General features: G+C 34.8%; 1 protein-coding gene across 5 annotated transcripts; it reads left to right on the forward strand.

The window, feature by feature from the left end:
• Position 1: 1 nt before the first annotated feature.
• LOC122710610 (abl interactor 2) lies at positions 2 to 3,096 on the forward strand. 5 transcript variants are annotated; one of them, XM_043928601.1, is made up of 5 exons: positions 2 to 14; positions 750 to 1,415; positions 1,505 to 1,837; positions 1,915 to 2,172; positions 2,247 to 3,096. In XM_043928601.1, exons 2-5 carry the CDS (start codon positions 800 to 802, stop codon positions 2,408 to 2,410), a joined length of 1,371 nt encoding a protein of 456 aa, XP_043784536.1. In that variant the 5' UTR covers positions 2 to 14; positions 750 to 799; the 3' UTR covers positions 2,411 to 3,096. The 5 variants fall into 5 exon arrangements, with proteins under 5 accessions (XP_043784536.1, XP_043784518.1, XP_043784502.1 ...); XM_043928583.1 differs by lacking the exon at positions 2 to 14 and adding an exon at positions 25 to 298 and having other exon boundaries at positions 670 to 1,415; XM_043928567.1 differs by lacking the exon at positions 2 to 14 and adding an exon at positions 25 to 298.
• The last annotated feature ends 9,815 nt before the right edge of the window (positions 3,097 to 12,911 follow it).

A 12,911-nucleotide genomic window follows, 5' to 3' on the forward strand; every position in this document is an offset into this window, starting at 1 on the left:
ATCTGTCATTAAGAGTTAGTTTTCTTTTTCGTATAATCTTTCTTTTTCTGTTTAATATAATTTTTGTATAAGTGTATAGTTTATCGTATTTATATTTTAAAATAAACAACACTTTTGTTGAATTACGTGAAAATTTTAATAAACGCTGTCCAATAGTGTTTCAGTACATTATTCGCTTATACTGAGCGTCGTATCACGTAACATAAATCGTTATTTATTTTAATCTGTTTCGGAGATTTTTGGTAATTATGAATTAAAGAAGGTGTAATAGCTGATAGTTACGACATGGCTGAGTACCGTTAGTTCATTTTCTATTTTGTTTAAATCATTTCTCGTATCAATGTTTCATTTTTCATGATTAGTCTTAAAATTTGTTTCTCCTCCATTTTGCTTCTTATATATGGGACACCGCCCTTCAATCAGTTATTAATATAATAATTTCTCATTTCTTTATTAAAAGAACGTAAACTTAAATTTCAGTAATTTTAAATATTATTTTTTATATTTACAAAAAATTTTTTATGAGTTTCTTATATTCAATTACATAACCTTATTCTTTAAGGTTGAAACAAATTTTTATGGTTCATATGGTTTCATGTTTTATTTCGTAAATTTAGTCAATGCGAATAATATTTATAAAATCATTTTTAAAGTATAATGGTTTTTCAGTGTACTCCAGAATGTCATCTACATTAAAACATAAAATGAAATTTATAAATTTTTAAAAATATTACTCTGGTTCTCTTAAGGATCCGGTTCTTATTGTGTATCATCAGGAGTAGGCAGTGATTCTGAAGTGATGGCAGAGTTAGCAGCATTTCTTGGTCAAGAAATTCCTGAGGGAAGAAGTAATTTAGCTGATAATCATATAAATCTTGAACGGGTTGCTGATTATTGCGAAGCAAATTATTTTCAAGCAGAAAACAAGAGAATAGCTTTAGAAGAAACCAAAAATTTTACCACTCAATCATTGGCCAGTGTAGCCTATCAAATAAATACCCTTGCCTATAATTTTTTACAATTATTGGATTTACAAACGTCCCAACTTGCTGAAATGGAAAGCCAAATGAACCATATTGCTCAAACAGTTATGATACACAAAGAAAAAGTAGCTAGAAGAGAAATTGGAGTTTTAACCGCCAATAAAATTACAGTACGTCAATATAAAATTATTGCACCAGCAAATCCTGAGAAACCAATTAAATATGTGAGGAAAAGCATAGATTATACAATTTTGGATGATATTGGACATGGAGTACGTAGTAGTGGTACTCCAAGAAGTAAACAACGTGGAGGAAGTCAAGGCAGTGTTCAAAGTTTAGGTGCAGCTTCCACGGGTTCTGGATTAGGTGCTACTATAGTAGGACCAGCTCCTACTACTAAACCACCCACTCCTCCTCAGACAGTAAGAACTGGTAAATAAAAAAATGCAATATATCTTTATCTATGTTTTAAAATAATTTTCCAGTTGTTTAATATATAAATTTTTTGTTTTTTTTTTTAGGAACATTGAGCAAAGGGTCACGAGAATACAGAACACCACCTGCAGTTGCTCCACCTCAAGTTCCTAGTCATTATGCTCCTAATTATCCATTGGGTCATCCAAGAAGAGAACGTGGTCCTGGTTATAGTACTTTACCTTTGCATGCTCATACCACATCTCATTCAACTCACAATACCAATCATAATGCACATACAACAAATACTGTATCTCAACATACTTCACCTCCTCAAGTAGGAACAGTTCATCCATTGCAAAGTCATCCACAAACACCACCACCAGCACCACCTAGTGTAACAGCAGGATATGTTCAAGAACAACACAATAATATGCCTCGTAAGTATTTTTTTTTCGATTTAGATTCACTTTTAAATAAAAAAAAGCAAAGAATAAAGATTGATTTTTGTTTCTAGCCCCACCTTCACCATTAGTCGGTATTACTGGTAATACATTAGATTTTACCAGTTATCATACATTGTCGGAAAGATTAAATCATCAAGTTAGTCGAAGTAGTGGCGCTAGTAGCCCACCATTACCACCACCTCCACCACCAGAGCAAGAAGAACATCCGCAATTTGGTAGACCTACGCAATCTAGCAGTGCTATTATGCCTATTGTACCAGATGAGGAAGATTTGCCTGGTTGGGTTCCAAAAAATTATATCGAAAAAGGTACGTCGTGATATTTTTTTTAAACATAGTAAATATAAATAATATTAAAATATAATAATATATTATAATTTTAGTTGTTGCAATTTATGATTATTATGCTGACAAGGAAGATGAATTAAGCTTCCAAGAAAGCTCTGTAATTTATGTATTGAAAAAGAATGACGATGGGTGGTGGGAAGGAGTCATGGATGGCATAACAGGTTTATTCCCCGGAAATTATGTAGAACCTTGTGTTTAATGCATTTTTTAATATTGATATATCAAATCAATTTAGATATATCAAAATCGTGAATAACGACTATTCACAAAAGACTGCAAATTTTAGAGACATATTTGATTCCCTAATTTTAATATATTATTTAGTATTAATAGTCGTAAACATATATATACTAACATGTATTTGAATGATGTAAGAATGCAAAATGGTGCAACAAAATATGATATGGAATACGATATAGAGATATAAATTACAGATTCTTCCAAAAATCTCAAATATCATGCAAATTTTCTAAAAATCAAACTAATCACAGTTTGTATCAATATAAAAAAGTGTATTTTTTGGTAAATAGTGCTCCCTTTAATAAGTATTATTTTATCTCAATTTCGATAGATCATATTTATATATAAGTATGCATGAAAACATGTCATTATTATTCTGCTATATAATCAATTAGTTGTTAATTGTATGTATATATCTTAGATGTAATCAATGCGATATTAATAATAAGCTAATCAATAATCAAAATATCAAACGTCCTATTGTCGTAACAAGAATCTTTACGCTTTATATCGAAGGTAATTTTCCATTATAAATTTGTCTTTTATAAATTGTTTAATGAATTTATTTTAATATTTTAATGGTTAACATTGTATTCATCTCAGGATTTTATTTCACATAAAATAAAGTGAACGAAAGAAATTTTCTTTCTGTTTTTTTTTTTTTTTTTTTTTTTTTTAATAGATCAATATATTCATAATCCAATTAATTAATAAGTAACGATTTCATTTAATCCGATAGTACTGATATAAGTAATTTTTACAGTCTGTACAATATTAATTAATATGTTATTAAAAGATAAGTATATATTTCATAATTAATTAAACAATGCTTTTATTATCTATTTTCCATTTTTCCCTTGTTATATTTTAATTATTCTTTTATATATATATATGAGCTAAAATGCTTTCACAAAAATTTTATTTTCGCATGGATTACGTATTTTGAAAATATCATAGATAAAAGATCTCTAAATAAATAAAATATAATATAACATATATATAATAAAAAAATCGCAGAATTTTTATTTGCCATTAAAAAAACATAATAAAATGTAAGAAAAGCGATTAGAAATAAATGAAAAAATTATAATAAAATTTTCAACTGGCGTTCCTCGATAAATTACAGTTATTTATATTTATAAATTTTAAAAGTTCTTTTTGATTCTTCGAAATTTTATAAGTTACTTTTAATAAGTAACCGTATTTTTGTTTTAGATTAATTATTTCACAATTTATTTATTATAAATAAAACACAAATTTATGACTTTTTATAAAATTAATTAACTTTCAATTTTATTATATTAATATTACTATTTATATTATATAACAATTTATATTAAACTGGATAAAGTAAATTTGTTAGAACTTTAGAATTTTTCTATAATTATTATTTTCTTTGATTTTTTTTTCACATTAAAATATCTAGAATTTACAATTATTTATCAAATATATATATCAAAAGGTTTTTTTGATATATATTTTATGATATAATTTGTTTTGTAATCAATGCTTAAATTATTTATTAAATATTGGGAATATTTTTCTCTCATTATACATATAATGAATAAACAATGCAATTCCTCCCTCTTTTAAACCAGAAATGATTCTTATGGGATACAGTTTCGCGGAGTTAGATACGTGAATTCTTACAAGGGGAAAGATTCGTTTTTCAAGTACTTTGTAGAGAGAAAATAGGGAAGAAGAACCGTTTTACGAGAGCATGTTCCGTATCTAGGTGAATTTTTCTATTTTCACTGCGTACGTAGGATGAAAACAGGGCACAGCTTTGAAAGTGGTGCACCAAGCTATCCCCGTATATCACGTCTAAAAGAGGTCGTGTGAAAATAAGACTGTAACTAAAAGGGAAAGAAGAAACATTATTTTTTGTTATTATTCATTCTTAAAATATACAGCGATCCAGACTCGCTCGATGTCGCCTTTCTTTTCGATTCGAAATTTCAATATAAAGAATCTTCCGAAAATATAAGATAAAAAATAATGTATAACTATAATTTCGCTCAGATATGTTTTTTTCTTTTTCTTTTTCTTGCATTTATTTTTACATTTTAAATCTCGTTAAAAAAAAAAATATGGTACTCAAATCAAAATTATAATTTCATTTAAAAGATAGAAAACTAAATAAATAGCATGTAAAATAATCTCAAAACGTATTGACAGTACAATCATTTTATCAATTCCATCAAATATATGTCGATAAATTTATAAAAAACTGTGGACGATTGCGCTCGTCAGATATCCAGAAAAGCATAGAATTCATTCGATATCGAAGTTGCGCAGCGTACTTTATCAAGCTTCTTGGCGACTGGATAAATCTAAGGAGACGGAGTTGGCTCACGTACCAGCTATCTGATCTAATTCTCCAGATTGATTATCCCCCGGGTATGGCCAGACAGCTCAAACCCATCTTCGCCTCGCTTGTAACAGAAACCGCTTCATTTGATTAATACCATTTTCCGCGGACCAACCGCGACCATCTTCCCAACCCCGATATCTCCGTTTCTATCTCCACCTGTCATTCCGTTCCTTCTTTCAACGAATCTTAAAATATTCGTCTTTTATCTCGCAGCCAGCGTTTCGCTTCACCGCGAATCTCCCTTTATATTATAAACGAACAATCTCTCTTCCCTTTTCATCTTAGAGATGAATTGGACCCGGTTAATTGATATAGACTCGCTTAATTCGATTTCGGGAACACGGTTACAAAGTACGTCGGGGGGGGAGGAGGGCAAAGTTTCACAGTTAAATTACAATTTAATCAAAGCGAATTAACGTATCTAACTTATGCACTTCCTTGCACAATACACGTACGATTCTCGACGGAGAATGAAAATATATCGTTCCATTATTGCAAACATAGTCTTACACGGAGGCGAGCATTCCTTCTAAAAATTTAATATCACGGCGATAACGCGGAAAACCGTTCGGAAAGGAGATGGTCAAACTCGCGTTCCCTTAGTCCACAAAAGTCGGCGGATTTTATATCCGCTGCCCAGGGCGTGAAACGTCGCCTTTTTATTGGTAACCTTCCCCCCCCCCTAACGTGACAGCAATAATACGCGAAGGTCGGCGAAGGGATCGGGAATATTTGCAGAGTATATCGAGGGAAGGTGACCAAGAATATGTCGACCAAGAAAACGGGATTAATATTCGCCGTGGCTTTTGACTTGTCGATCTGAAGAGGAAATGTGTCACCAGCCGATATCTCTGTGGATAGGTATGTTGAAAGACTGTACGAGATTCGTGTGCGGTTCGCCGCTATATGAACTTCTGGTTCCGTCATCAGTCTTAGTTCAACTTGCCGCCATTGTTTCCAGATGTTTCCTTATCTGTACGAAGAGGGTGAATAATTTAAATGCGAATTTACCGCGAATAATCGTGCTTTTTGAAGTTTCATCCGAAGGGATGTATCTTGATATAAGGTTAAAAGTTGGATAACAAAGGTAAAAACTATCCAAACCATTCGACAAATTAGCAAAGAAACGATTCTTTCGAATTGAGAGATTAGTTAAATTTGGAGAATAGGGGAAATTTGAATTATTTTATTTACGTTTAAATTTTGATGATTCGATGACATATGCGAATAAAATTTTTTTTAGATCTATCTAAATTGATCAATGATAAACGACACGTAATTACGGTACGAGTTGAATTTAATATAACTTCTGAATCGTAGGTGTGTAGTTATCACCAAGGATCATTCATCAATCTTCTGGAAACAGTTCGTGTATGAAGTAGACAGTATCTAGATGCAATTAGCAAGCTACTTCTCCTAATGCCTGTTTCATATCTCGAAACTTTGGCCATAATTGAAGTCTAACGAGATTTACAGCACATGAAGGAGGAGATGAGTTGAAATTAGTACGAGCGTTTCGTAGTTTCTTCTACGTATGTTCTCCTATTTCTTTAAATTTTATTGTTGTTTCACGTATGTGTAAATCAATTGCTGTATTTACGCACATTTCGAATTCTTTATTTTAAAGATACTGTCGAATAAGTATTTCTATCACGAAAAATCTTGACGAATTTTTATTCCTTATCGATTATATTTAATATAATCTCACGTATTTGCAACTATTTCTCGAGGAACATCAAAAATATCAACCCATTAATTTAACTACGTTATTTAAATAATCGTCCCAACGATGTACTACGTATTCAATTGTTTTTCTTTTTTTTTTTTATTTTCAACAAGATTTCAACGCTACAAATTCCTCGAGCATCTTTCTTACGTTTCTTTATAGCAGGAAACATTCAGCGAAGGTGTTCGCGAGTCATTAATATTCATGTATTTTAAACAATCTTTCGACGCTTTGCATCTCCATCTTCATTCTTTCTTCTTGTAGTAAGAAAATCGGAATATTCAAACGATAAAGATTCCTCCTATCTACGATTCTAAATATAAATACACATTTATCTACATCAATCATACATTTTTGTTACGAATAAATATAAATACAACGTTTAAAAGATAACGAGACTCTTTGCAAGAAGATGCCTCGAACGAAGAAAGGTCCTCAATTTTGCCACGAATTTTGCGCAATTTCATCCGGGCGTATCGTCGGAAGACAAGATGATCCAAGTGGGAGCCACGTTGCTTTCCATAATGTATGCATTATGGTCCATCCTAATTTGACGGAGAATATCCCGACGACATGAATTTACGTTACGCACAACGTGTATATCGTGGTTTCGAGTGGTTGGAAGGGGAATTACGATGGTTTCAAGGATAAACCACGGGGGCATACTAGTCCTCCCCGTTTGGAGCAGGGGTTAAGAGGCTAAACCAGATTTCATTGCGATATTGCCTTTGGGAGATCGTGTACCGATGAGAACGATCTCAACTTCGCGCCCCTTTTCTCTCCCTGGCTAAATCGAAAATAAAAACGTCGGGATGGATATAAGATGATCTCTCGCTCGGTTGAAAACTGGATCGCTCGCTTCAAAACTGGTTTAGATCTTTAAACGCAAAGTTGGCCAAAGTTTTGTACGGAGTTGCCCGTATCGAGGTGGAGAACTGTCACTTCTTAGTTCGTGCGCACGTGTCTTTGGGGATTGAATTAAACTTCCATCATACATCGGCACACGGTATTTAATGACGTTTAATAACGTGAAATATTCATACGAGTAACAAACGTCGGATGATAAAAGTGTCCCCGGCTTCGTAATTGAATGATAATTTGAAAAAAAAGAAAAAAGCAAATCTTGTTTGTGAAGCACGTTTCCACGCGATACTTCAACCTTTTTTCCTAATGGGATATCGATTGAACGTGCACAAGCGTCGAGAGCTGCCGCAGGTTCCTTTTCATTGAAAGCATCACACATTCACGAAAAGAGAAGGAGAGAAGCATTTTCCGGGAGGACGGTCGTAAAAAGCGTTCGGGGGCGTTGATCGATCTTCGGGTACAAATAAGTAAACCGTATCGTTTGTAGCAACATTAAGCTGTCCTGAACACTTGAGCCGCTTTCATTTCTTCCTAATCTTTCGAGCGATCGGAACACAAAGGCTGCTGTTTCTCACCCACGCTTACCCACTCTCTTTCCATCTCTGCTCTACAACAATCCGCCACCCTCCCCCTCCCTCTGACCCTCTCTGTACTACCATTCGCTATCTAACTGCCTTCAGTATGTCCAGTACAACCCCAACGACATTAATCTGGGATCTGTCGACTATCCAGAATCCGCATAAAGGGGATGTCTCGAATAGATTGATCGAAAGGACTATAACTCTCTGGATCCGAATACAAGGTTGAACGGGCCAGCAGATTTTTATCCTCCGACCTCTTCCATCTCGCGATATCCAATAATCCGAAAACAATATTCGTACGAAGATGCCTGGATCGGACAGATTCTGTGCCGGATTTCGTTTTTTTCATTTGGTTTAATTTGGTGGAATTATGGAATTCACGTAATTTACGAGACAATTCGAAGTATAGGATAGATTGTTGGACGCAGCGCGATCATAAATATGGAAAATATTCGTTTCTTCGTTGTTGCGTTAAATGAAGCGCGAAGTACTGGTAGTAGTACTTCGTAGTAGAAGAGATAGTATTAACTTCTTATGATAACGGTTGATGTTTTTAGCGGTCTCTTTTTACAGCTCTGGAACCTTTGTTCCGTTCTGTTCGCTCAAGCTAGATTCTCTATTAAATTACAAATTGTTCGCCTGTATTCTCGGAATATTAAAGAGCACGAGTGATAAATTTTTATAGGCTCGTTTTGAATTTTCACGAGGCTTTGCAAGCATTCGTAGAATGTAGTATGATATGGACGAGTGGCAATATTATTTTAGGGACCGTTGATTGCTCTTTCATAGAAATAACGACCACAGGAAATAATTCAAAGGCTCTTTTCGATAAAATTGAGAATCTGACTGATTCGATTCGATCTCTTGAAATTCGATCAAAAACTATTTCTAATCCACTTTTTCTTTTTTTTCTTTTTTTTTTTTTCGATTAGAGCGAAGTGACGCAAAAACGTGTCTACGTTCATTGTTACAATCGTGACAAACAATCTGAATTCTCTGTAAAATATAATATTATCAACATTAATAACGCGTACAACTTTTTTCTGTAAATTTGTAATAATTTTAAACTTTTAATAATTAAGAATCGAGAAGACAATGACAAGTGTTTTCAAAAAAATTCCGCCCTTCTTTCTAATTTGTTCGTGGCGATGTTCCTTTCCACGTTAATCCATTTTAAATTAAACCTTTATTTCGCTTCAGCTTAATCCTTCGAAAGGGGTAATAGTTTGAAGTCAGCTCTCGAGAAAATCTAGCCGAATTGCACGACGTAGCGCGAATTATTGCAGCGAAACAGATTCGGTGGAAATACGAGAGAGAGAGAGAGAGAGAGAGAGAGAGGGGTAAAAGTGGAGGGGGAATCGAGTTCGGTGGAACAAGTTTGTCATCGTCGCGGCTGTCTAAGCGGCATTCGTTCAATCAACGCGTGTACAATCCACGTCCGGTTTTCCGTATCAAAATTGGAATTCTCGAAATAGCGGTACAGTGTGTACCGGCCGCGTCAGGACGGTTGGAGCGATCGCGTTCATCTATTCGCCACCTGAATGTCCTCTCCCTCTCTTCCTTCCTCCCTCCCTCTCTCTCTCTCTCTCTCTCTCTACCGATTCTCTTTGACCTCAAAGTGTTTCCGTTCACCATTTCTACGCTTTGCTCCGATACAGCTTTGCGGAATACGCCGTCCTCCGAACAATTTCGAAAATTGAAGACAAATTTTTGCGGCGAATCCGTGAGATCGAAACTCTTTAACGAAAGCAACGTCTCAACGATTGACCTTTTATTATTAGATCGTACGAAAATATCGTTTCCTTTGACAATTTGATGCGTTTGATGCGTTGTTTAAATTTGCTCTAACTGTTATATAATCGTTCGTATTCGTTAATTCTTATACGTTTAATATCAAAAAAATTGTCGAAAAATTGTTCTTAGTGATTGTATATAGCTCGACTTGTTCCACTTGCCGAATTTTTAGCTTCGGTATTTACACGTACTTTATCGATGGATTTCTTAGGGCAAGATTGATAAAAATGGCGTATACATAGACAACATCGATCGGCTGCAGATTGTTGAAATTCCTCTCTTAGCGTGGTTGAGTGCTCGGGAAAATTGAACTTGGATTTTCTCGATGGCGAATCGATAACAGTCAATCGCACGACAAGAAGACGCTTATCAATGACTATACTCTTATTTGTATCGTTCATGCATCGCGCACTGCATTTTTTAACCCGATTACGTAAATATCGACGAATCGAAATCGTTCAAGCAGAAATATATCGCGTATAACACGTACAGAAACGTCTCGAGACAATTTTTCGGAAATTATGTCCCAAATTTTATATTCAAAGAGATTTTTTTTTTTATTTAAAACTCGATTAAAAGAAGGGAAAATTTAAATATAACTCCGAAGATGGTGATTTTCGATCGATGGATGAAAGGCTATTAGAAATACTTTTTAAAGCGCTTTTTCATTTATTTCGATATTACTTTTAAATTCTTAAGATATCGTAATATAAAGAAAAGAAGAATAATTTTTTTTAATCATTTACATTTTAAATCCGATTAAATTTAATGAAAATTTGAAAAACTTTAAACCGTCATAAGATAATTATTTTTGAGCGGACGAAGCGCTAAATCTTAATCTTTAAAACGCTTTTTCAATTATCCCGATACGATTTCTAGATGTCGTCGCGTAAAGAAGAGAGCAATTTTTTAGTTATTCATTATCTTTATCCTCGTTTCTCTCGGATCTCTCGTTTGCACCTCTCACTGACCTATCCTGCGATTCCTAGAAGTCGTAATATGTATTTCTAGAAAGAATATAGGTCATTGGGCCATTTCTAATTTCTCTAAGTACCACGGAGACTTTAAATCCTTATATCTCAGCAACCAATTGAGATATCGGGATAAAATAAAAAGTAATTTTAATGATTTTACGGTTTCCTCTATTCCCTGCGAGTGGATTCTGACGATATAATTTGTGGTTTTTCACACGTTTTCTCACGCTTGAAAAGTTAAAGTCGAAGTTTCACTTGTGACTTTGCGTCATTTTATGTAAATAATGCGTTGAGTTTACTTAATTTAACGTTTTAAAGATGATACCGAATCAAAAAATCAAAAATCGTTCCCAAAAAAAGAACGAAACATAAAAATCCATTTATATTTATTTCTACTGAGATCCATTATGAAAATCATCGTTCAAAGAACCTGCTACGTATTCGTAACATAATACGAAATTCATCGAATGATTTCAAGGCGGAAGAAATAGCGGTGTATGGTTGATTGCGCGAGGCAACCGTGAATCGTCTCCAGGAAATTAGGCTTCCATGGTAAACTATCCGGTGTTCCCGGTGTTGGCATCGATTTCCATTCCGGCGACCGCCTTTCCATCGCCTGGTCACGTTCCTGAAATTACTTACCGACTGTTCGCCCAATTACCACGGCTCGCTGCTCGTTCCACTTCCTTTTCCTTTCCCCTCCCCCCGCCCTCCTATTTGTTTCCCCGTCCCCTTTCTTCTTTTTCTTTTTTTTTTTTTTTGTCGTTTCTCCTCTTTTGTTGGCCCGTTCACCGGGAGAAGTCGGCCCCCGACTTGTCCTTTTGTGCAGCTTCCGAAAACGGTGTACGACTTCGAGGATTACGTGAGAGATCTTGAATTTCCACGCGCCACGTCCCCGTTTTTCCCTTCAGCTTCCCTCTCTTCTTTTTTCTCTCTCTCTCTCTCGACTCGACCCTTTGGATTAAAACGCCACGATTGTTGACTTTTTCTCCACCATCCGTGATCACCGGCGAACAAGGGTCGAATTGGAAAAGAACGTGCGAACGTATAATGTTTCACTTGCCTCGCTTCGTTAAAACTTAGAAAATTATCCACCTCTCGATTTCTCGCCTGTCTCGATATTAATATTAATATAATTGATCAATGCGATCGATTTGATCTCACGATAAATTTTTCTCAATAATAAGGAAATAAAACGTTTGTCTATGTTTTTCGTGTTGAATTAATCGAATGAATAACGAGTTGTATCTATTTTGTCGAGTTAAGTGATAACGCGTTATTTCCTATCATTAGTCCAGAATATGTAATATGTTAGCATTGTTGTGTGAAAGAGGCCTTAGGATCCGAACGTAGTGTCGTTGCCACGTGGATGCTCCACGAGCAGGGTTTTCTTCGAGATTAATCGCACGAGATAAGAAGTTGATACGATAGCTCTTAAGGGTCTCACGGGATGTCGCGTCGCTACGAACTTTTTCAATTCCGCAAATATCAGAATCCCTGGAAGAGAGCATGTTCCACCAAAAATTCGAGAAAAGAAATTTGAACCGGATCTCTTATCGGTCATACGTTACTTTCAATTTTTCGGATCTCTTTCGTTCGAGATCGAATTTTTTCCCCATTTGATTCTCATTTGTGAAAAATATATATTACTTTCTTTCTTCTTCTTCTTCTTCTTCTTCTTCTTCTTCTTCTTCTTCTTCTTCTTTTTCGTTTGTTTTAAACTTTTTACGTCGTTTGGAAGTTTTCCACCTGAAAATGGAACGATACCTTGTAGTATTTAAGTGGCATAATCGTGTGAACAATCGTCGCGATAATGACGCCGATATGTCGACGTGCAAGCTTCGTGAAATTCATTCGCACGTCAGAGCGGAGTCCTCGTTCAGCTTGTTGCACCCATGGGGGCGATCTGGTTGATCATTTACTATCATCGTGTCGTTTTCACGATCTTCGTATCTCAGTCATTCTCATGCTATGGGAATTCGTATTATTTTCGAAGAGTTCTCGTAAAGAGAATTGTCATCCTCAATGGTAACAAAGGATCTACGATTATTGTCTAACAATGGCGGTCGTCTTAGCATGTGTAATAATCGATGTTGTTAACTCGGCGAATTTCACCAAATGGCTTCTGTGCCGATAGGATCGAGCAA

This window comes from Apis laboriosa, unplaced genomic scaffold (assembly GCF_014066325.1).
Source record: "Apis laboriosa isolate Shangri-la unplaced genomic scaffold, ASM1406632v1 scaffold10_cov145, whole genome shotgun sequence".
NCBI classification, from domain to species: domain Eukaryota; kingdom Metazoa; phylum Arthropoda; class Insecta; order Hymenoptera; family Apidae; genus Apis; species Apis laboriosa.